Consider the following 26,271-nt stretch of genomic DNA (forward strand, 5'->3'; position numbering starts at 1 on the left):
CACATATACATACACAAACAAAAAACCCATTTGTTAAATATTCACACCATACTAATCACTGTTTACTAATTTATTTTTGCATTTTAACTTCATTTTTCAAGAACTTGTAGAATTAGCAGTTTGTTGCGTTGTATTTTTATCATACTTAGCCTTTACCCCACTACTGATTGTTTTAACAATAACATATGTGTTGCTTCTCAATGATTTCAACCTTTGGAGAATAGAGGAAACCATTCAACACCTTTCATATAAATAAACAAGCAATTAATAACTATACATTTTATCATTTTGTTAAAGTTGAATATAAAGAATGTGCTTCTGTTATCTTCGTAGTGAGAATATTCAAAAGCAAGTGTTGATGGCTTATGGAATTTCACCAAAAATGCACTTAGCAAAGATTTTTAAGAGTAAGCAAAATGTAAAACAGGAAATAAGATGAACATACCTTCATTTGTTTAACACCAAGAACAAAACAGAAATACTGTGTAATGTATGTAAAAGAAGAATAGTGACAGATCTTGCAAAATATTCAGTCATGAAAATCTAGAAAATTTTCTGAAACTTTTCCTCAGTTATTTTCTGTCAAAGAGCTCTGTGACTTCCAGGTAAAGACTCAACACAAACGGGAAATAGTTCTCCCTTTTTTGGCAGTTACCTGAAGTTTTTTCTCTGGTCATAGAGTCTATGAGATTCCCCTTTCTGAAGTAGCAGGCTTATTGGTATTGTCATTGTTCAGTTCTTGTTTAGGCAGCCATAGAGTTGAGGTACCATAGGTAAGTTTCCCTGTCATTTCTAGGAGACACAGTCTAACTATGGACTTCCTGCTCTTCTGGATCTTACAGTCTTTCCCCTCCCTTTTCAATGAAGTACCCTGAGCCTCAGGAGCAGGACTGGTGTTGTAGATAGCCCCAACTGTGGCTACCCCAAATTCATTGACACAGCAACAATAATAAATACATTTATCAGGCTGTTTTTATACATTTATGTGTTTATATACAATATGTAACAATAATGCTCAAAGAAAAGGGGGCTATGAATTTGAGAGGTAAGTTTTGGAAATGGAAACACTGAGAGAGTGGGCCTGAGAGGTTATGGAGGAAGAAAAGTGGAGGGGGAATGTGACATAAATATATTTTGATTAAATTTCTAATAATTTAAAAAGACAACCATAGGTCATACCACTAACATAGATGAAAATAATTTTCCACAAAATACTCACAAATTAGGAGCTGAAGAAATGGCTCAGAGGTTAAGAACTCTTGCTCTCACAGAGTTCCTGGGTTTAGTTCCCAGATCCCAAAGTGCCTCACAAAGATCCCCTCCAGTCACAATGCCTCTTCTAACCTCAGCAGTCACCAAGTATACATGCAGTGACTATAAGTACATGAAGGCAAAGGATTCATACACATAAAATAAGTAACACATTGAAAACTAGTTAAAATAGTTGTAAACAAAAGGCACACATATATAAAAGGATCACCTACAACAATCAAGATATATGTAACAATGACCTGAAGATAGAAAGCATATGATCTTACTAATAGATGCAGAAAAGGACATTAGTAAGATTCAATATAGCATCATGATAAAAGTATTAGACAAAATTGGGCCGAAGGGAACATACTTCAATATAACAATGATTATATATGACAAAAGCACAACCAACAATATCATAAGTAGTAAAAAACGTGAAATAAACCTATTAAAATGAGGTGTAAGACAGGGCTGTCCATGGTGTCTACTCCTTTTCGGTCAGTGCTTGAAACCTTCCACAGAGTAACAAAATGAGAGAAAGGACTTAAAGAAATAAAACTGGAAAAGAAGAACTCAAATTACCTTTATTTGCAAACAAAATGGTATTATATAAAAGATTCCAAAAATTCTACCAGAAAAAAATTCTAAATATGATCAACAATTTCATCAAAGTGTCAGAATTCAATATCAACTTAGAGGAAAAAACATGGTAGCTTTTCTATAAACCCAGAACAAAAATGCCGAGAAAGAGATCATGGAAACACTGCCATTCACAGCCTCAAAATACATCCAAGAATGAACCTAACAAAGAAAATGACAGAGTTCTCCAAAGAAAACTTTAAATTCGTGACTAAAGAAATTGAGATAAATACTAGAAGACAGAAATGTAACCTATGCTTGTGCATTGGAAGAATTAATATTGGGGAAACTATCATCTTACCCAAAGCAGTTTACAGATTCAATGCAATCCCAATCAAATTATATGTGACATCATTCAAAGACTGGGGGCAAACTGAAATTCTTAAGGAAGAACAAAATTTCTAGGTCAGCTTCAGCAATCCTAACCAAAAAAAAATAGTGCTGAAAGGAGCGGCATGCTACTGATCTGGAAAAAAACTTCTCAAAATAAGAAGTAAAAATGGCTAAATTATTTATTTTAATGTGTTCCACATCCTTAGCAACCAGGGAAACTTAAGTTAAATTTTTCAGAAATTTTGTAAATGTGCTACATTGTCTTTATTGTTCTTCAGCTATACTAATTTCTGAACTGGCTGCACAAGTTTGTACTCCCACCAGAGTGGAGGAGTGTTCCCAGACTCCACATCCTCTCCAACATAAACTGTTCTCGGTCCTTTTGATCTTAGTCATTCTGACAGGTTTACGATGGTCTCTCAGAGTTGTTTGATTTGCATTTCCCTGATGATTAAGGATGTTGAGTGATTCCTTAAATCTCTTTTGACCATTTGAAATCCTTCTGCTGAGAATTCTCTGTTTAGCTCTATATCCCATTTTATTAGTTGGATTGTTTTGTATTTTAGTATCTAGTTTATTGAGTTCTTCATATATTTTGAATATTAGCCCTTTGTCAGATGTGGATATTTTCCCTCTCTGTAGGCTGTTGTTTTGTTTTATTTACCATCTCCTTTACCTTACAGAATTTTTCAGTTTCAGGAAGTTCCATTTATTGATTGTTATTCTCAATTTCTGTGCTACTGGTGTTATATGTAGGAAGTGTCCTCCTGTACTAATATGTTCAAGGCTACTTCCCACTTTCTCTTCTATCAGGTTCAATGTAACTGGGATTTATTTTGAGGTCCTTTGATCCATTTGAACTTGAGTTTTGTGCATGGTGATACCGAAAAACAAACAAACAAAAACAAAACAGGGACATCATGAAATTTGCAGGCAAATGAATGGAACTAGAAAAATAAACATCCTGAGTGAGATAACCCAGACTCAAAAACACAAGCACAGTATGTGCTCAGTAACAAGTGGATATTAGACATAAAGCAAAGGAAAACCAGACAATAATTCACAGCTTCAGAGAAACTAGGTAGCAAGGAAGACCCTAAGAAAGACACATGGATCCTGAGAAAGGGAAATAGATAAGATCTCTTAGGTAAACTGGAGGCAAGTGGGCCCATAAAAGGAAGGGGATGGGAGATGGGAACATGAAGGAATGGGATGGTCAAGAGGGGAGAAGAACAGAGTGAAGAGTAATGAAAGAGAGATCTTGATAAAGGGAATCACTATGGGTTTAGGGAGAAACCTAGTGCTAGGGAAATTTCCAAGAATCTACAAGGATGACCCCAGCTAAGACTCGTAGCAACTGTAGAGAAGGTACCTGGACTGGCCTTTCCCTGTAATCAGATTAGGGAATACCCCAACTATCATCATAGAGTCTTCATCTAGCAACTAACAGAACCAGATAGAAAAATGTACTACCAAGCACCAGGCTAAACTTTGGGATTCCAATTAAAGAGAGGGAATAAGGAATATATGAGCAAGGGAGGTCAAGATCATGATAGAGAAATCTATAGAAACAGCTGAACCAAGCTTGTGGAAACTCATGAACTGTAGACAAACAGCTGTGGAGTCTCCATGGGACGAACTAGGTCCTCCATATGTGGTGAAGCTTGGACTACAGGAGGGGCCCCTGGCAGTAGGAGCAGAATCTATCACTAGTGCATGAGCTGCTTGTTGGGGCCCCTTCCCTACAGAGATAGACCATACTCAGCCTTAATGCAGGGAGAAGGTGCTTGAACCTGTCCCAACTTAATGTGCCAGACTTTGTTGACTCTCCTTGAGAGCCCTTTCGCATTGGGAAGAGTGGATAGGTTGGGGCGGAGGCAGGTGGGAAGTCGGTGGAGGGATGGAAAAGAAAACTCTAGTTAAAATGTAAAATAAAATTTTTATTTTTTTTAAGTTTCTGCATTTTCTTTTTTTTTATTGAGAAAAGGAAAAAAAACAAGCTTCCCCCTCCTCCCAGCCTCCCATTTCCCTCCCCCTCCTCCCACCCTTCTCCCCCTTCCCCCACTACTCTCCCCCTCCCTCTCCAGTCCAAAGAGCAGTCAGGGTTCCCTGCCCTGTGGTAAGTCCTAGGTCCTCCCCCCTCCGTCCATGTCTAGGAAGGTGAACATCCAAACTGGTTAGCCTCCCACAAAGCCAGCACATTAAGTAGGATCAAAACCCCATGCCATTGTCCTTGGCTTCTCATCAGCCCTCATTGTCCGCCATGTTCAGAGAGTCCAGTTTTATCCCATGCTTTTTCAGTCACAGTCCAGCTGGCTTTGGTGAGCTCCCAATAGATCAGCCCCACTGTCTCCGTGGGTGGGTGCACCCCTCGTGGTCCTGACTTCTTTGCTAATCTTCTCCCTCCTTCTGCTCCTCATTGGGACCTTGGGAGCTCAGTCCAGTGCTCCAGTGTGGGTCTCTGTCTCTATCTCCATCCATCACCAGATGAAGGTTCTTGGGTTCACCTTCTTACTTAGCTTCTAAAAAATGAGTAAATAAAAGTTAATATTTCTTAGAAATTTTATCTTACTCCAGTCAGAAAGGCTAAGACTAAGGAAACAACTGACAACAGGTACTGATGAGGCGGTGGGCAAAGGGAAGCCTGATTCACTGTTTATGCTACAATACTGGTGCAGTCGCTATGGAAACAGGTATGAACGCTCAAAAAACTAAAAAATAGATCTACCATATGACAAGATTGTATCACTCTTTGGCCTATACCCAAAGGACTCAACACCCTACAGCAGAGATAGCTACTCTCGTCACAATTGCAAGAAATGGAAGCAGCCTAGAGAGCCTTCAACTGAGGAACAGATGGTTAAAATGTGTGCACACCATTTTATTTACCTTAGCCATTCACATAGTCATTTAGTACAGTCACATTGTTAAATTTTCATTTAGCTAGTGGATGATAATGCTGAAGGTCCTTTCAAGGACTTACATTCCGGAAGTGTTTTTAAAGTCTTGTCATAAAGTTTGGTTCAGGGCAGCATTTTTTTTTTTTGCAATCTAATCACCTTAATTGAATCAGAGAAACAAATTTTTACATAGCAACTTGTGTATTGCTTATAGATATCAAATCTAATCATAACCAGTCAGGGCAGCATTTTTGTCAATGAAAGTGAACTCAGTTAGAACGAACATTCTACCTCTCATTTAGGCTTTCTGCCAAAACAAAATTTACAGGCAGCTGAAAGTTTATTTTTTATGAGCATGATGAATTCTGCATACCTTAAACCCCAGAGGATTTGCAGAAATATTTCAGAAGTTGCATGTTACACAAAGCCCTAAAACTAATGAGATCAAATTATAAAGTTGAGGAAGAAAAGTTTACTTCCTTCTCTGATGAAAAGCAACAGGGATCTCCAGGGCTCTCCTAACCAGAACCACACAAACCTCAAGAGCTGGGGAGCCTCAACCTTTGATAATAATCACACAGCGACAGAAAGCAAGGCTCTACCCGCAGTCATTTAGTGGGTGGAGAGGGATGAGCTCAGGCTACTTTACCACTCGGCCCTCATATCACACAACTCGGGAGCCACAGAAAAAGTAAAGCTGCACCAACTCAGAAAACTCCATCCTTGCCAAGTGCAGATATTCAAATGCAAAAGGTACAGCAACTTTCTTAAGGTCACCAAACAATTGGTAATAAAAGAATCCAGAGCCTGAGATCAGTTTTTATAACTCAGTTTTTCTTTCTTTTGAGTGAAGAACAGCGTGTGTTTCTACAAATGCCATGAAGTGGAAGTGACTTGCTTAGTAACCTAATGAAGCACCAAGGTAGGACACGACTCACATCCTGTGCCTCTCTTTTGTTAATAATGCCTCTTTGAAGCTGGAAAAAAAAATATGTGATTCTTTTGTCTATAGATTGGTAACACAATTAAAATGGGCACATGTTGATTAACTTCAGAGAGAGATGAAGATGAGGTGGGAACCAGCAGCCACATCCTAATTCGACTATGCCTGGAGTCGAGAACAAATCTGAAAGCCACACTGCAGTATCAATGATTTGCGCAGAAAACATCTAGCATGAAGTTAGATAATGACCAGATATGGAAAACACCTTTGTGGAATATGTATCCGTCATTCTTTACATTGCAAAATATTTCAAAATACTTATTTTTCTTTCTTATTTCTTATTTTTCAGATTTTTTTATTTTTATTTTATTTATATGTAATGTGTTGTACCATGGTATGTGACTTGCCCTGAGGGAGACAGAAGTAAGAATAAGATCTCCTGAAGAAAGAGTTACAGGAATTTGTGAGCTGTATTGTATGGACGATAGAAACATAACTCTGGTCCCTTGGAATAGCAGCAAATGCCCATAAGCACTGAGCAGTCTATTAAGCTACAGTTAGAAAGGAAAAAAAGAAAAGGAAAGGAAAAAAAGAAAAGTCTGGACAATGATGTTGCATTCCTTTAATCCCAGCACTCGGGAGGCAGAGGCAGGTGAATCTCTGTGAGTTCGAGGCCAACTGGTGTACAGAGTGAATTCTAGGATAGCCAAGGTTACACAAAGAAATCCTGTCTTAAAAAACAAAAAGAAAGAAAGGAGGGATGGAGGGAGGGGGGAGAGCGAGAGGAAGGGATGGAGGGAGGAAAGGCAGGATTTCATACTGCAGTGCTTTCTATCCATTCTACCCTGGAATTTACTTTGTAACCCAAGTTGGCACTGAACTCATGTAACCCCTGGGTTGGTTTCCTAAGTTCTATGATTAGTGGCACATACTACCATGCCTGGCTTTTCATCTCAAAATTCTAAAATTAATGATGGCTTTGCAAACAACACCCATCCCCTGATTGTGTTGGAAGGGAATTATATATGTTGAATGAAATCTAACATTTACTTGTACATAGTATGTTATAGAATAATCACAGAGTTTGTCCTAAATACACAAGAAACTAAATCAGATTCTTGTTCTGTTAATACATTCTCGTATATCTTCTGTACTTCGTATTTATGCAACGAAGTGAAAAATCAATAAACATTTGAAAGAATTTGGGGAAATGTAGACTCCATAAATGCTAGTTATCAAGTATGTTGACATGTGAGACAGGAAAAATATCTCTGCCTAATAAGAAGCTGAATATCTTAATTGTATAGACCGGAAGCTTGTTGTGGAAGTTAGGAAATGAGAGTAAATAGATGAAGAGTTATTGAAAAATCCACACAGTGACATCACAACATTTGTCTTTGGGCTTATCTTACTGTTAGAAAATCAGCATAATCTCTGTTGCCTCCTATTTTACATATAGTCTTTATCAATAAGTCTTACACATTCAGCTAATTACTATGAATCCTAAAAATACTAGGGTCCTCTAATGTCTACCCTTCTCTCCCCTCAAAGAATCAAAAGAAATGTGCTTTGTTTGGTTTTCATTTTTTTTTTTTGGTGTTTTAGTGCCTGGTTGCTAAAGAATGATGATTGATGAAGAATGATGATTTCAGGTTTCTCCAACAATTTTAAGTCATTATCCAAGATTAGTCCTAAAATTACCAGGAAACGGTTACAATGTTTCCTCAACAGACATAGGATTATATAGCACACAGGAATGGCTATCTTAGACTACTTCTGTCTTTTTCACTGTTTAGGTTGGTGTTTGTTAACTTGACATAAACCTACATGTATCTGGGAAGAGAGAATTTTAATTGAGAAAAACGCCTTCGTAAGACTAGCCTGTGGGTAAATGTGTTTGATATTTTCTTGGGTAGTGATTGATGTGGGAAGAGCCACCTCACAGTGGTATGATGTATTTGTGCATTGTGTGGTGTAGTGTGATGTGTGATGTATGTGTACATGTGTTTGACATGTTCTATTTTGTATCTGTATACATGTATGGTATGTTGTGTATTGTATGTGTACATGTGTGTGATAAGTTGTGTGTCATATGTATACAGGTGTGGTATGTTGTATGTGTCTATATGTGTGGTATGGTGTGTATTGTGTGTAGTGTTTTGGTATGTTGTGTTGCCTGGGTATGAGTGTGTGGTATGTTGACATACCTGTGGGCACATGTGTGTGCATCCATGTGGAGATCTGAAATTGACACTGAGTGTCTTTATCCATTTCTTTTTTTTTTAAAGAAGGCTATCTGTCAAATCAAGTGCTTGCCAATTCCAAATGGTCTTACTAGACAGTTGTCCTCATGATCCCCATCTCTGATTCCTGAGTGCTGGAATAACAGACAGACAATAATGCCTTCACAACCTGCATGCAGGTGCTGGAATCTGAACTCAGGTCTTCATGCCTGTGAGGCAAATGCTTTATTCACTGAGCTATCTCCCCAGGCTCCCACAGTTCAGTGCTGAGAGTTTTATCCAAAGGTGGATCCATTAATGTATCTAAGTCTACTTCTTCTGACCACCAGTAGCAGTATCACATTGTTAATACATGAAATGAATTCTGCAATTTGAAATGTATGCCCTGGCAATGCTGAAGTATGCATGAGCAGCCCGTACATGGCAGTTCTCCTGAACTTGTGTTTATTGGGTTTCAAGGTCTAAGTTGATAAGGATGACTGACAAGGCCTTTTCCTCAAGAGGGCACCAAATCTCATTACAGATGGTTATGAGTCACCATGTGGTTTCTGGAAATTGAACACAGGACCTTCAGAAGAGCAGGCAGTGCTCTTAACCACTGAGCCATCTCTACATGACCAGTCAATAAAATCCCCTTTTAGGTAAATTACTCTCCTTTTAAGAAAGATAAATATTTTTATTTACGTATCCCACATATTTTTCTTTACTTTTATTAATGTTTATTGTTAGAGAATCTCCATTCATATGTTCAAACAATGATTTGATCAAGTCTCCTATCCCCCTATGACTACTTTTCCATCCCAACACCTGTCAACTGCCACTAGCTTCTCAGCTTAAGAAGGCACTTCATGAGCACAAACCATGTCCACCCTGGGATTTTTGGTTGGCTTGATCTTGTCAACCTTGTGCTTGCAGTAGCCACTATGAGGTCAAGTCGAGCAAATACTTCTTCTCTTGTTGCACACATCTCCAACCTCCAGCTCTTAAAGGCTTATAACCCGCTCTTCTTCAATGATCCCTGAACCCTCTGGGGAAGCAGTGTGACACAGATGTCTCAATTAGAGCTGCGCATGCCACAGACTCTAACTCTCTGCATATTGACCAGTCTTTGTATTAACCACAATCTGTGACAGTAAGAAGCCTCTCCTTTGAGGGTTAAGAGATGCACTAAGCTATGGGTATAAAGACTAGAACTTAGGGAGTAGGCACTTACCATGCCTTCATGCCGGAATTCAATTTTCCCTTATTGTCTATAACTCATCCTGTCAATGAGTTTGGGCCTACTTACTGGTACCAGGCATAAATTTCATCTTGTGAAGCAAGATTTAAATCTCATTTATGTGGTGTTTTTAGCAATAGGGTCTTGCCGTCAAGTTCTGGATGTTCACCAAGAGCAATGGCGATAGCCTGCAATGTTTTGGAGGTCTCTGTGTCCCCAGGAACCAACGGCTCAAGAGAGGTCACCCATACATGGCTTTAGGCTTTTTAATTGATATTCAACCTTCTTTAAGGTCAGAATAAATAAACGTTCTGATGACATAGTAAGTCATAATTAAGATATTGTTGAAGACATAAATGAATGCATAATTAGGAAATCACATCTTCTACATACATGGCTGAGTTTTACTAAACTAAATGGAAAATTGGTTGTATGTTGTAAGTCTGATGGATTCTCTTATCCACACTGTGCATTTCATTTGAAAATAATAATGAATAAGGAGGATTAAGGTTTTGTCTGTTTCCTTTTTATATTTCAGTAACCAAAGAAATGACAATCAACCAAACAATCCTGAAGGAATTCATTCTTGTAGGCTTCTCCGCTTACCCACATATACAGACCTTCCTCTTTGTGGCCTTCTTCTGCCTCTATCTTCTCACTCTTGCGGGCAACCTGACCATCATGGGATTGACGTGGGCGGACAGATCTCTCCACACCCCTATGTACCTCTTCCTCAGTGCACTCTCCTTCTCTGAGACCTGCTACACCCTGACTATCATCCCCAAGATGCTAGCAGACCTCCTGGACAGGGACAGACGCATTTCGGTCACTGGCTGTGGCTTGCAGATGTGCTTTTTCCTGGGCCTTGGTGGAACAAACTGCATCATTCTCACCTTGATGGGGTATGACCGCTTCCTGGCCATCTGCAACCCCCTCCGATATCCTCTTCTTATGACCAATGTTGCATGTGGACAGCTTGTGGCCTCTGCTTGGGCTGGAGGCTTCTTGATTTCTCTAATAGAGACTGCACTGATATTCAGGGTGTCTTTCTGCATACCCAACCTCATCAGACACTTCTTTTGCCACATGAGGGCAGTTGTGCGACTGTCCTGCACAGATAGTGACCTCACAGAATTCATTGTAACACTAATGTCAGTGTCAGGTTTGCTGGGTACATTCTTGCTCATCTCCTTGACTTATGTCTTCATCCTCTCTTCTGTACTCAAGATCCCTTCAGCTGAGGGTAAGCAAAAGGCATTTTCCACCTGTGCCTCACACCTCACTGTGGTCATCATCCACTTTGGGTTTGCATCTATTGTTTATCTGAAGCCAGAAACCTCCGGGGGAGATGATACACTCATAGCAGTTCCTTATACCATCATTACCCCTTTCCTCAGTCCCATCATATTCAGCCTCAGGAATAAGGATATGAAGAATGCTTTTAGAAAGATCATTAGGAAGATAGTAGTACTGAAAAAATAATCTTATTATTGTTAAAATATGGTTGTTCATTAATCCATGGAGCATTTGCTCTGTGACGGCCATAGAATGGCTTGGATATAGGAGCAAGTGATTGGGACTTTCACCTAGGGTTTCCCAGGTATTTTCTAAGTTTGTTCAGGAAGCTCTCTATCCCTGGCCCTGCTGCTCTGAGTATTCTGCCAATCAATTTCTGGGTATACAGTATCTTTCCCAAGTGAGAAAGGAAATGCAGCAACATGCTAAGCAGCAATATGATCACTGCACAAACAGGTGTATTTATTATCTAATGATTAAGTCTTAATTTTTTTCTGGCACAGTAAGACATTTGGTTAGACTTTCCAGTAGAACAGCTATTTCTAGTAGGAGATATATGTTGTAAAACCCAACAACTGGCCATTTGTGCAAACATAGATATGCATATGGACACACACATTCTCAAATACACAAACCCACTTGTTGAGTGTCACACCACACTGATCACAGATTGATTAATAAATACTTTGTTTGTTGGTGTGGAAGGTCCTTCTGTCTAGGTGTTGTTTTTATTGGTTAATGAATAAAGAACTTGATTGGACTGTAACATGGGAGGAGGAAGGTGGTGTTAGAGAGGATGCCATGGAGCCACTGACAGAATCAGACATGCTGAAACTTTGCCGGTAAGTCACTGCCAAATGGCAATAACAGATTTTTGGAAATGGGTTAAAAAATATAAGAGTTAGCCAATAAGAAGTTAGAACTAATGGGCCAAGCCGTGGTTTAAATAATACAGTTTCTGTGTGATTATTTCAGGGGTCTGGGTGGCCAGAAAACAAACAAGCAGCCAAGTGGCCTTCTCCAACTGTGGCATCACAACTTCCAAATAATAACTTTTAAGTATGGGAGAACTCTTTTAATACATTTAATGTGAATAAATATGATACCAGTACCTGGATATTCTGTCACTTGAAAAACATTTGATATTTAAATGTATTTTTATTCTCTATTGCCAAAATAAATAAATGTTCAAATAAAGTTTCTGTGATACTGAGATATTTGATGCCCCCCAAAAATTTTGATAATATCAACAAGGTAATAAATGCATAAAACTTCTAATATGAGGTAAAGCTAGTCAGGAATAAAAAAAGAAACCCTGTACAAATTGTGCAATGGAAGAATAGTGAGACCTCTTACTCACAATTCAGGCCCAAAAATCTACAAAATTCCTTGAAAGCTTTTCTCAGCTTTTCAGTTAATTGACTGTGATGCCTATAAAATATATAAGTTATGTATAAGGACATGGTACATATATGATGTTTTAAGAAGACAAATGAAATAATGAATAAAAATCGTCACACATATAGGGTCATTGAGGTTGCTACTTGCCATGATGACTCTTCCTTTGCTTTGCGTGAACTGGTGTTTAGAACATATCTGCAGCCAGTCTGTGTTACCATCAATCTGCTAAAAACATTTAAGTATAAGTAATGTTCTTTTAATTTATCTCTACTTTTGAAACTATGTTTTCTCAATCCAAGGAAGGCAGATGTCTTGAAATAAATAGTATTTGTTCACTCATGATGTGGGTAGATGATGTTACATTTAAATATAGAATTGAAGCTGCAGGATTCTATTTTAAGTAAAATAGTATGCAAAAGACCAAAATGTGTATATTTACTCTTGTGTGTGGAAACTAAAAAAGATAATCTGAACCAGGGTCAGTTTTTACTAGAGCCTGAGAAAATTTAGCAAATAAGTAAAAAAAAAATTATATGCTATAATACTTAACTAAGAGGCAAGCTGTACCCACTGGTGCATTCTGCTGTGTGATAACTATGGGGCAACCAAGAACTTTCTAATTGGATTGAATTGGATTAGAGACTCATTGCAAAGGAGAGATTTCATTTTTAGTACTTTAAATCTTGCTAAAATGTGTTTTTAAGGAGGAGGTCATAGGACTTGGAAGGTGAAGGTTTACACTGTTGTTTGGCTAAATGCCCATGTTGCCAAACTGCTTTCTAAGTATTATGTTTACACCCATCGATAGAGATGCTCACTACCTTAATCAAAGAAGTTCCTTTTTAGAGTGAATAGTAGTTAATGTAGCGATTTACAATTGAGCAAATTTCTGAAACTGGAACTACAGCCAGGGAATCTGGTAGGCTAGCTGCAGATCTTCAGCTATTCCTTACAACACAATTCCCCAGTGTTATCTCCAGTGCTGTAGCAGACCATCTACTATAGCCTCCCTTCCACTCCCCTGCCTCCTTCTTCAGTGAATCATATAGATCTTCTCCCCAAAACTTCCCTTGCCTCACACATCGCTTTAATCCCATCCACTGACTCCAGCTGGTATTCCCTGGGAACCCACAGGTTATTCTGGCCAGTAAATCAGGTAAGCTAACTGCAAATATCCCTCCATCCTCCAAACCCAGTCCCCTAGTCTCATCCCCATCTCTTTAGAAGACCATCTGTTTTGGCCTCTCCCCACTCTCTGCCCTCATTTCCAGGGGACTAAGCATATACTGTTCTAAAAATAAGTAAATAAAAAGTCACAATAAAATGACTCCTGATGAGATTCTGCTATACTCACAGATCTGTGCATTGTGCAACTATCAACAGAGAAGCTTCCTCCTGCAGCAGATGGGAACAAATACAAAGACCCACGGCCAGATAATATTCAGAGAATGAGACACCTTGAAACACAAAACTCTAAAAGTGATGTCTCCATCAAATCCCTCCAGTCAGGATCCAGAGAACCCTGCTGAAAAGGAGGCAGAAAGACTGGAAAATCCAGAGGAGATGGAGAATCAAGCAAACAAAAAACCAACATGATCAAAACTTATATGAACTCACGAAGGTTGAGGGAGCATGTACAGTTGCTGGCATGGATCTGCCCCTGGTCCTTGGTTTGTATTTTATGCCTTCCACTTAGTATTTTTATGGGACTCCTGAATGTGAACGTGTGGGTCTCTGTTTCTTGTGCCCTCTCTAGGGCTCTTTCATTTCTGTTTACTAGTTTTGTCCAACCCTTATGTGTTATTTTTGTTTTAACTTATTATATTTTAACTTTATTATTATCTCTTAGAAGCCTATTTATTTTCTAATGTGAGACAGAAATAGAGTGGGTCTGGATGAGAAGGAAGATAGGGAAGAGTTGGGAGGAGTAGAAGAGGAAACTATTTAATCCAAATACATTATGTGAGAAAATGTGTTTTCAATAAAAGGAAGAAACAAACTACAGAAACTATATGGCGCTATTTGTTCAAGTTTAGATGGGTCATCTAACAACCTCCCTGATCCAAGGCTCGGAGTACATTGCAGAAGAGGAAACAAAATTAATTCAACAGCAAGGATGGGGAAACATGTTGTGAAATGCTACTATCTTGACATGGCATAGATATTGCACACATGAACTTTTAGGAGCTTGGTTTACCAGCACAAGATCAGAAGGCCTGCTCAAGACCAAGCCAATCAAAATTCCAACACAGATGGGTCAGGGCCTTCCAGGGCCTTACCTTTAACTAAGAAGTTGTCAGCTTATGGCTGCTAAGAGAAGGGTCACATTCCTTTAGGAGTGTCACCTCTTGTAGCTTGTTCAATTCCCAGTGGATAGCCCCCACCACACCCATGCCTATGTGGGCAGCACTAATTGGACATAATAGGTTATTAATTTAAAAGTGAAGGAAGGCATGATGTTTGGAGGGAAGACATGTTAGGAGGTCCCAGACAGCCTGGGAGGGAGTTAGTGGGAGGTGATATCAACATACATGGAATACATGTATGGAATTTTTAATAACCAATAAAATATCATTCAAAACTTACATAAAAGATATTATAGATAAAGACAACTATGAAAATTCAAAACACAAATATGGATAAATGCTTTATGTGTTTACTTCCATTTGCTGATCTTAAGGAGTGACTATATTAAAAATGTAAATCCAAAATAAAAAAGAGAATTAAATGCCCTGATGAAACAGTCTCCTATTATTTGGAAAAGACTTAGACCAATAGATTTATGCTCTAAAAGTTTATTCCCCTTTTTCAATATGTCAGAATTGATATGGAGGGATTTGCAGAGTTGTAACCTAGTGTAAATTAATTTAATCATGGAAGTTCTACTCCCATGAATGGATGAATCCTTTATCTTGCCAGAGTCATGTCCTATTGCAGTACAATAGTTCCATAAGCATAGTATAGCAATACCAATAGCAGTATCAGCTTCTCTCTAGTTTCCTATTTTCTGTATGTCCATGTGGCATCTATCTCTCTCTTTCATCCCTCACTTCACATATGTTCCTTCCATAGTGCTAGCCACCTTGGGGCAAATTTGATGGACCCTTCAATGCTGTTGTTATAGCCTCCAAAATGTGATGCTAGTACCCTCTTTACTTTATATGGTGATCATATAAAAGGTGGCCCGCCTTCCAGAAGTCCAGGCAGCGTGGCTAATGGTGAGTAGCTGACCACTGCAGTTATGTGAAAGAAAATAAAAATCTACCTTGCTTAAGCTATTGCCTACTGTCTTGTTATTTCAGACTGTAGATACGCTGTGTGGCAAAGGTTTACTTTTTTCTGGCCTCCTCTGGTACCAGGAACATATGTGGTATACACAAACATGCACACAGGCAAAATACCCATGCACATCAAAGAAAATAAAAGTAAATGAAAAATAATAAAATAAAGGCAATTAAAATTTAAAAAGAAATTTTCAGGAAAGAGCAGTCAAATAATATACATAGCAATAAATACCTTAAAATACAAATTTAAAACAATTTAGACTGATGACTGCATATTGCTTACATTATGTTAGAATTATAATCTTAGATGATTTTAATCATACAGGAAGGTGAGGAGAGGTCTATGGCAGACCACTAACACTATTTATTATATATAGGATCTAGGTAAGTACACATAGGTAATCTCTGGAAATCCTAGACTGAATCCAACAGTGGGAATCACAGAGCGGCATCATGAATGTCGAGTAAAATGGATCTGTGTGTTTTTTCCACCTCCAGGAAGAAGCTTCAAGTAGTTCTGCTGCTCCATTACTGAAGGCACTTTCTGCCATTTGCACACACTCCCACCTCTTGAAACATGTCGTTCCTTAACCTCCAGAGCACTGGACGGTTGTCCCTTCCTGAGTCTTGTGATCCCCCTCTTGGATAAATTCTGATCTTTTAATAATCCTTTGTGTCAGCCAAAATAGCTTTTTCAAAGTTTTCTTATTCATCCTTCACTGGTCCATTATCCCTCTTTCCTTTGTCCTCCTCATCTCCCTATCCTCTGTCATTGACTCTGTTCCTCTGTTAATCATATCAAACACGATCCTTTACATTTATTAAGGGATCAGAATTACATTATGAAATCTAAGACCCAAGTCAACATTTCTAAGCAACGATGGTGTGCATCAACCTCTTCCTCACACTCATGTCAGTACTGATTTTCTCTTGTGCTTTACCTGTGCCTTCCTGGAGTTATCATCATCTTTTCACATTTCTCAATCTGTGCGTCAAATCTCAATTTGAGGGTCAAATGACCCTTTGACAGGGGTCTTCTAAAGCAATCAGAAATCACAGGTATTTACATTACAGTTCATAGCATCAGCAATATTGCATTTATAAAGTAGCAACAAAAATAATTTTATGGCTGTAGGGTCACCACAAGACAAAGAACTGTATTAAAGGGCCACGGCATTGGGAAGGTTGTAAACCATTGGGCTATAGGCTCAGATAAAACTCTAAAGCTTTGGTTCTGTATAGTCCCATCTAATCTGTCGAAAAGTATGTAGTTGTGTATGATTTAACAAGGCCTTCATATTCTGATAAACATTCTATTAGGTAACTGTAAGTGTCTATGCAGGCCTAAATGGTATAGATCAATCAAAGACATTGTAAATACAAGCTATCTGGGGCTGCTGCAGATGCAATATGCATATTATTTATATAAAACTTGCTTTATTCACAAGTATAAAAAAAATCAAAAATAATAATGACTGGGGTGTAGCTTGGTGGTATAATGCAAGCTTAACATGTCTCAGGCCCTGAGTTCAATCTCCAGCACTGAAAATAAAATTGACAAAAAGTACAATATAAAACCACACAAACTCCACTGGCATGGTTGTTTATTATCATTATTAGCTTTAAAAGCATATAAAAGAAATATACTCTAGAGTTATGCTGAAGTAAATAATCCAGTAAGTCATTTATTGCCATTAAGAAGTATGCAATGCACACAATTTATGTTTCAGAATTTTGTGGAACTAGCAATGCCTTAAGATCACTTACACCAGCATCATAATAAACTCCCGAATAACACTGCTTCACTTCGCTTAACGATAAGAATTTTTCAGCTTCCTTATCATCAATGAGACCAATAGTGTATATGATTGTGTTAGCATCTCTACTGCATCTCTACCGTTCTGCAGTCACAGGAAGATCTCTTTTCTGCAGGGAAGATCAAGAACATGTGTTTATTGCAACTGACTCATCCCTTACTATGGCTTGATAAATGATTTTTACTTTTAGCATGAAAAGAGGTAACCTGTTTCATCTGGGACAGCCTAAACAGACCAAAAAACAAAAACAAGAAGCCACCTGCCTGTGAAGCCAGTGAGGACATCCAGATTGTGAGAGAGAAAGAATTCATAACATTCTTAAACTGTCTTGGCTGGGATCCGGGCATCAGCAGTCTGCAATTGCCCTTCTGCACCCTCACCACAGTTATTCTCAGGTCCATACCATGTGTCATCCTAGCACCGTTTCCTCTAGAAACAGGTCTGGGGGAAAGAGAAATATAATCAGGAAAGGACATCTTTTGTGTGAAGCTTATAACTATGGAAGGAAAAAAACGTGCATCTCCAACCAATAGGCACAAAAATGGTAAAGTGCAAAGACGGATGAGTTTGACAAACCATCATCTCCTTAAAAACCCAAACAGAGTTTCTGAGATATCATTCATCCGCAGCTCTGACTTCTTTATTCATTTCCTCAACAGAATTCTAGTCTTGAGTTTTCATATCGATTTGCCTCTCCAACCCCTTTGAGATCAGAGTTGGAAAAGCAGTACACTGGAAGGTTGTGCTCTATTTCACTGCACTTCTGTCTTCCTTTAGGTCTTACATTATCACCTGTTCCCTAGGAAAACAATTCTCCCTGAGGCATGAGACTTGGATCATCTTGAAGAAACATGGGTCACCATGACAATATGTCTTACGGGGCCATGTCCCTGATGAGGGACAGTTCTGCTGATAAGAGCTGGCTACTATCGCCCCTGTTGGCTTTGGGGCCCGAACTGCTCACGCTCTGCCCTATCCTGCCACAAACTATTCTAATTTCATCATTAATTGTCAGGTCTGCTGAAGGGGATGTGGAATAGGCCATGCCTGCCAAGAAGCAACAGGAAAACAGACTTAACGGATACCCAAAGATGAGAAGAAAGTGACTGTGGAACAGGGAACTGAAGGACCAGGTGAGCATCTCAAAGAAAACATGTCATTATGCAGGCCCCTCTTCATTCCTTACAGTAATCAGACCATTCATAAGGTTGCAAAGCTCTTGACTCTCCCTGGGTGTCCAGGTTGCTTAAGTTCTGGCAAATCTTAATTATTCAGCATCTCATAGTGAATGCCCTGCTGTGATTTCTTAGATCTATGTTTTACGATTATGAAAATGGTAAGCAATAAATGTTTTTTAAATGTTTGCTAGTGTAAGTATATTCTCAGGCATAGAAAAGCTTTCATCTCTTTTCTTTACAATTGAATACAATGGTGACATACGATGGAATATGGGGTGATACTTTAACCCATGTTTAAATGTGTTAAAAATTGACAAAAGAGGGATAATTAGCCTTTCCTTACCATGTCTTTGGGTCTGGAGACTTTGACCTCCTTTCTATAGTTTTTCATTAAATAAGAAATAAGTTGTTGCAAATGATAGTCAATTGTTCTGTAGAACATGAGATCCTAGTGCTTCTGTTAAACCACATTGGGTCCTCATCCAAACTCTCTCCTTCCCCCTTTCCCCTATACTTTCTCATCTCCAGCAAACACTATTTCATTCTCTTCTACTTTGGGATCAACATTTTTAGCTCCACATATGAAGGGGCACATACAGTGTCTGTCTTTCAGTGCTAGCTAATTTCTTCCATTTTGCTGAACTGGTAGTTTCCCTGTTTTATATAATTTAACAATATGCCATTGTGTGTGTGTGTGTGTGTGTGTGTGTGTGTGTGTGTGTGTGTATAAATGATTACATATATTATATATAGTCATAATTTCTCAGTCAATTATTACTTATATGCATGTGTGTGTGTGTGTACGCTTGTGCTTGTGTGTGTGTGACTATGAACGTAAGTATGCCAAAGGAAACCTCCTCTCTGATGCTGGTCCTCACCTTCCGCCTTGTTTGAGACAGAATTTGTCTCTCACTGCTGCAAACCCCGAACTAGCTCACCTATGAGCTTCTGGGGTGGTCCCTGTCTGCACTCACCTCTCTGAAGACACACCACTGAGATTGCAGAAGCACAGTGCTCTCCCAGCCTTCCATGGATCCTAGCGATTTGAACTTAAGTCCTTCTTCAAAAGCATGGTGCTCTCTCAGCTCTACATGGATCCTAGAGATTGAAACTCACATCCTTCTACTTGCTCCACATACACTTTACTCAGTGATCCATGTCCCTGTTCCCTATAGTCCTGTCTTGAAGAACAAAGGAACTGATTAAACACCGCAAATATTGTGTATATTTCAGCAAGAAACAAAAAGTATGCAAGCATGTCTTTCTGATGTGAACTTTATTTGCTTTTGAATATCCCCATGTAAGTCAGATAGCCTAATACATGGTGAATCTAGTTTTATCGCGATAAAGATCTCCACACTGTCTACCACAGTGGCTATACTATTTCTCATCCCAAAAACCACAATAAGATTTATTTCTTCCACATTATTGCCAGCATTTCTGGCTCAATACTGGATGTTCTAAGTGTAGTCATATGATACCTTATCATGGTTCCACATTCATTTCATAGAAATATGTTTAAGTAGGAATGTAATAAAACTCTGGAGGTCTGCAAATATATTGGACAGGGCAGAAATTTAAGGAAAAACTTAAAAAGCTAAGAAGTGGTAAGAGGTAGGAAATGACCTTGTTATGCTTAAGGGAAAACATTCCTGGGCCTAAAGCCAAAGCTACTATGTCTATATATGAACAGACGAAATTGAATGTGATTTTGAAATATAAACTGATAAACTCTGCCTTTCATCAGCTGTCAACACTTAACTTTTTGTCTCATTTCCCTGGATGATCTACAAGACAGAAGTAAAGCTTGCTACTACAGCAGGATTATTTGTGTTTAAACCAGGCCCACCATATCTCAGATGCATGCTCTTTAAAAGAAAATATTATCTTTCTATATTTGCTGTAAATAGAGATAAAGGTACTTTTGTTCATTGTGCTGTTGTGAGCACTGTCAGCACTCAACAAATATTCAGAGCCTGCTACAGGCTACCATGTTCCACTGGAATGTCTTCCTTACATGCCAGTGACTTCAGTCGTCCCCACATAAGGAACTACTATATCATTTGCTAGGGAGTTAATGTTCCTTTTGTGTTTATCCAAAGAAGAACTGAAAAAACCAGAACAAAGAGAACCAGGTGATCTTAGCTTTCTCTGGAAACTTTCTGTTGGAGAGCTTTGATAGTGTGTCTTCAGATGAAGGCCCTGTTACTTCCTGTGCAACAGCATCCTCACAGTCCCAGACATGGGGTGTGCAAGTTTCCCATCCGTAGCATGCAGGAATTTGGAGCTGATTAGGAATTCAGGCAGGTTTGCTGATGTAAATAACCAAATTGGATCAAGAGACACTTTTATATTTTCAGGTCCATATGCCCATGGAATCACAAAGTTATTACAAAATAATAAATTGTTTCACTCTGTGGACAAATTACCTTCAACAAGAAAATGTATTTGGAGGATTTCTCAAGACATACACACACACACACCACAATTCATTTCTACTTAAAATTTAAGTCACCAAGTAAGAAGAGTGCATTTTAAGATATTGTCAACATGTCGGTTAAAATGTCAGGCTCCTCTATCCTGTCACGTTCTGACAGCATGGTGAAGCCTAGATATCATGAAAGTTCTGGAGTACAAGCAGGAAGAAATAACGGGTTCCCAGAAGCGAGAGCAAACAGATTCGAAAAAAAAAAAAGCACAGCTAAACATGAGGTCAGCACCCATGGGGCCCAAACAGCCTGAAGCAAATGAAGCAAATTGAATCCTGTACTGGGGAGTCCACGTCGGGCAGTCTCATCACAAAGCAGGTTGCAGAGAAGGGAGGAAAACATGACCCAACTCATATCATGGGTCAGACTTGCCTTGACTGGAAGAAATGTCCTTGACCACGCTGGATAGCAGCAGGATTTTGTTGTCAGCCTCAGGAGAGGGTGAGGAGAAGTGACTCCAGGGAGGGGTGGGGAGTTGGGATGATAGCCACCTTTGAGCTCTGGATATGTAGATAATTTCAGTCATCGTGGGCTTCAGGGGGAAAGTGGCGTCAACCCATCTGAAGTGAAGGAGGGAATGGGTTTGCTGTGTCCCTTCCCACTCTCCTTTTAGTTCCAATGTTTCTGTTCCTTTGTGTTTTAAGAATAGCCTTGGACAAGTTGGAATTTTAATTCGGTTTCATATAGTGCCGCCACCAAATGTAATAAAAATTACATTTGTGTTTGCTTCAGTTTTTTTAATTTTATAAAACATATATCTGAATGAAGCTATGTAAGATGACTATAGATCCTCACATACAAACAAGACTGAGATCTACTGTACTGATGTGTGGTGGGAGCTTATTGCATCTTAGCCACTGCTACGTACAGTGTCTAACTGTCCACAGGGAACAGTGTGCGATGTTACATGGGGATGGGGCAATAACAGCGTGTTTTTGGTAAACCTCTCATCACTCCGGCTTCTTCAGCATCTGAGCTTACCCACCTCGCTCTGGAGGGCCTGCCAGCCTGTCCTAACTCTCGGGCAAGTATCTAGTTCATTATTTCACTGATTCCCGAATTGAGTTTAATGGATATTTGGGGGTACATTTTACCTCCAAGATTGAGGTAGGAATTAGTATGAACCTCATCATCCAACTTCCTCCGCAGTACTTCCTAAAATCAATCTGCTTCAGGAAGAGCTTTTTTTTTTCTTTCCAACTTTCCTGTTCAAAATCGATTTCTTCTTCTTGATTAGGACAGGCATAGCTTGAGTATTACAGTCTGAAAGGGCCCCAGAGTGTAAATTAGTGTCAGGGTCAATCAGAATTGAAACAATGAAGGACAGATAAGGAGGTAGCAAATTCTCCTGTGAGCTAATCGAGTTGTCAGCTAATAGATCAATACAAATAGTTCTGATGATAGATTACTGTGTAATTTCTGCATATAACTAATAAAAAGTTGAAACAATTTGGTGCTGTTCCCATAGCAAAGCAAATTTTATTCTCAGAGCCATTGGTGTCACTTTGGGGGATTTAATTTTTCTCAGTGTTTAGAGTTCCACAGTGAGATGCAAGAATAGAATTGTTGCTGGAATCTTTCTCATTTGGGATAGTATGTAGCCATGGTTGCATATAAGAATAAAAATATTCAATCCACATTAAAAGAAGATAGCTTTTCAATAAAATTTTAATATTGTAACAATACAATTTTCCAAACTTTAAAAGATATTATACTGTTAGGGCTAAATGTATACTAATTATGCAATATGTAGAGAAAATCTTTTATGAAGCGCTTGTAATTCTAAAAGCTCAAAAACAAACAAAAGAGCACATAGATAGATACAGAGAAATCAATAAAGGAATTGCACACACACAGACACATATATATAATCATGGATTGCCAATCCTGTGATATACTGGGTGTTGATATTACTATTTGCATTAATTTACATAATTTAAAGCAGGTATTAATGGATACCATAGCATCAATATTTAGATGCCTCAAATAGATGGAGAGGTGACATAGTGGTTTCATTTAGATTAGTATTTCCTGTGCGCTAGGATTAGGGTCCTTTATGTAAGTGTCTGGTTAAAATGTTTAGCAACCTGATGTATCACATTTTCAAATTTATTTGAAGAAGAAATGTGACACGCACAAATCCCTCTGATCACAGAAATGATTGTGTCAAGTATATGATGCTAACATAATCCAAATTTGTAACATTTCCAGCAGTCTCTTGGAGAAGTCAGGTCTCTGGCAGTGTTGATATGAGACCAGGGAAGCACAGTAGCATGGTTAACTTGAGCAAAATGAACTCTTACCTTGTAGGCTACCATTCTATTACATAGATTTGGTGGCTCAGGGTGATATTTATTTCTCAGAGTCCTTCATGTTAGAAGTCTGAAACCTGCACTACTTTTCTAAACACCAAGGTACTAGGAGAGTTGTGATCCTTTCAGAAGCTCTGGGACGATAGTTCCTTTGTCAGGTCTTCCAGCTTCTGGTAGCTGCTGCTGTTCCTTGGTCTTTAAGGCCAGTCACATCTTCAAATTCCTGAGTTCTGTCTTCATGCTATCTTCTCATCTGTAGGTCGGCCTCAGATTTCCTGCTTGTCTTCTTTAAAAGTCTCTTGTGATTGGATGTAAGGGCACCTAGTTAATTCAGAACAGTCTCTATATCTGGTAATTATTAATTTAAGTTATTTATTTCAATCACACGCTCAACACCTTTCAGTCGCAGGGAGCAAAGATTAGAACAGGAAAAGCATTTTTGTTTCAGTTTCCTAACAAGCTTAGCTATAGCAGTATTTCAGGGAGTGTGTGCACACTTGTGTATTCATGTATGTGTATTCATGTGTGTGTATGTGTGTGTGTGTTCATGTGGCCATGTGGATAGAACATGCAGAGTCGAAACATTTTTTGACACAAAATCTATGTTTTCTAACACAGTTTCTTGAACTCTTGACTTCAAGCTTCCTGCCTCACCCTCTTGCGTAGCTGGGAGAACAGGTATCGCCACTCTGTTTGGCATGGGCATCCAGTCACATTAGCTCTAGAAATGACAGACGATGATGCTGGCACAGGAAAGAAAGACTTTTTTTTTTTAACTGAAGCTCTTTCTAAAGATGCCTCGTCTGAAAACTGGGCTATTTTTCCATTTGCAGTGAATACATTTCAAACCACTACTTCCTGCTGTGCTGTCTTGAAATGCAGCTCCAGCAATCACTGAGTTCTCTCGACCTCCTAGTCACCTTCTCTTCAGTGACAAGCCCCAAGGATTCACCTTGGTGTCCTTTTATTATTCATTCATCAAACATTGTGAATCATTGTGTAAAGTGCTCTGGGGCTTGAGATCTTGCAATTTTTCCTGAGGAAAGACAAATAAGAGCATCTCATAGATTTTAAGTATTGTTGAAAACCAATATCCAAAATACCAAAGCTCCTTCTGAAGTCTCTCAGCAAGCCTTCGCTGAACACCTGATGTCGTTGAGCTCATTAGTTACCAACTAGTATCTTCAAGTCTGAGAACTTTTTCCTTGACACTCAGGAGTAAAGTAAGGTGGGAAATATATAACAAGAATTGGTGGTATGGGGAATTATTGAACGTCAGTGGGTTTATAATATTTTTGAGGATGTTCTGCGTTTGACACATCTATGCTTTAGTCTTGTTTTCCTGTTGCTTTTGCAGGCATCCAAGTGGACAGGCACTATGAGAAATTTAAGTGGAAGCCCTGTGGGGGAGTTTGTCTTGGTGGGCTTTCCTACCTCGCCACCCTTCCAGCTACTCCTCTTTGTCTTCTTCTTTGCAATTTATCTGTTGACATTGCTGGAGAATATACTCATTGTTTCTACAATCTGGCTCACCCCAAGCCTTCATCGCCCCATGTACTTCTTCCTTGGTCACCTCTCCTTCCTGGAACTATGGTATATCAACGTTACTATTCCCAGACTCTTGGGAGCCTTTCTTACCCAGGACGGCAGAGTCTCATACATAGGTTGCATGACCCAGCTCTACTTCTTTATTGCCTTAGCCTGCACTGAATGTGTCCTGTTGGCAGTAATGGCCTATGACCGCTACCTGGCCATCTGTGAACCCCTTCGTTATCCCAGCCTCATGCCTCCCAGCCTGTCCACTCGCCTTGCAGCTGCTTCCTGGGCAAGTGGTTTCTTCAGTTCCATGATGAAGCTACTTTTCATTTCTCGACTATCCTACTGTGGGCCCAATGTCATCAACCACTTTTTCTGTGATATTTCCCCACTGCTCAACCTCACCTGCTCAGACAAAGAACAAGCAGAGCTAGTAGACTTCCTGCTAGCACTGGTGATGATTCTGCTACCTCTGGTGGCTGTGGCTTCCTCATATGCTGCCATCATTGTAGCCATTCTGAGGATCCCTACTGCTCAGGGACGCCACAAAGCCTTCTCCACCTGTACCTCCCATCTGACAGTGGTTGTCATCTACTACTCCTCCACTCTCTTCACCTACGCACGGCCTCGAGCCATGTACACCTTCAACTATAACAAGATCATCTCTGTGCTCTACACTGTCATTGTACCGTTCCTCAACCCAGCCATCTACTGTTTAAGAAACAAAGAGGTGAAAGATGCCTTCAGGAAGACCATGCTGGAAAGATGCCACCATCCTAGGGAAGTTCCAGATTGACGCATGACAGATCCCAACAGAGGGGGAAAGAAGTCTTATTGAGGATTTGACTAGTCATCGCAGAATGGCCTTATAGGAAAGATCAACATCAATTAGTAAACACTTTAAATACTATCTGGGATTCTCCTAATACATGTGAAAATTAATAAATTATTGATTTTGTTCATCCATTTCCAAACTGTTCGGATTAAATATACAAGAGTTACTTAGATGGAAGGTTTCAAAGGGAGATTTCCTAATACCATGCTTTTCCATTTTGAATTTTTGTTTGGTTGGTTTGTTTTTTTTTCTTTTTCTCTTACCAGTTTTTGTATATTTTAATTTTGATTTTGTTTTGTTTTGTTTGGGAGACTTTTTAGAGAAAGACAGAGAAAAAGAGCATGAAGTTAGAGATGGTAGGGAAGTAGTAAGAATCTGAAGGAGGTTGGAGAGGGAAATTCATAATTAAAGCACATTGTATAAAAACTTTTTAACTAGTTCTTTTGTTTTTTATTGATTGTATTGAGCTATACTTTTTCTCTGCTCCCCTCCCTGCCTGTACCCTCCCCTTCAGTCCTCTCCCATGGTTCCCGTGCTCTCAATTTACTCAGGAGATCTTGTCTTTTTCTGCTTTCCATGTAGATTAGATGCA

General features: G+C 39.1%; 2 protein-coding genes across 2 annotated transcripts; both read left to right on the forward strand.

The window, feature by feature from the left end:
* The first annotated feature begins 10,080 nt into the window (after positions 1 to 10,080).
* On the forward strand, positions 10,081 to 11,013 carry LOC142858388 (olfactory receptor 10X1-like). The gene has a single exon (XM_075987575.1). The coding sequence runs from the start codon at positions 10,081 to 10,083 to the stop codon at positions 11,011 to 11,013; it is 933 nt and encodes a 310-aa protein (XP_075843690.1).
* A 13,673-nt stretch (positions 11,014 to 24,686) lies between these two features.
* On the forward strand, positions 24,687 to 25,640 carry Or6p1 (olfactory receptor family 6 subfamily P member 1). Its single transcript, XM_075987576.1, has one exon. The coding sequence runs from the start codon at positions 24,687 to 24,689 to the stop codon at positions 25,638 to 25,640; it is 954 nt and encodes a 317-aa protein (XP_075843691.1).
* Positions 25,641 to 26,271: the final 631 nt, after the last annotated feature.

The sequence above is a fragment of the Microtus pennsylvanicus genome, chromosome 10, assembly GCF_037038515.1.
Source record: "Microtus pennsylvanicus isolate mMicPen1 chromosome 10, mMicPen1.hap1, whole genome shotgun sequence".
NCBI classification, from domain to species: domain Eukaryota; kingdom Metazoa; phylum Chordata; class Mammalia; order Rodentia; family Cricetidae; genus Microtus; species Microtus pennsylvanicus.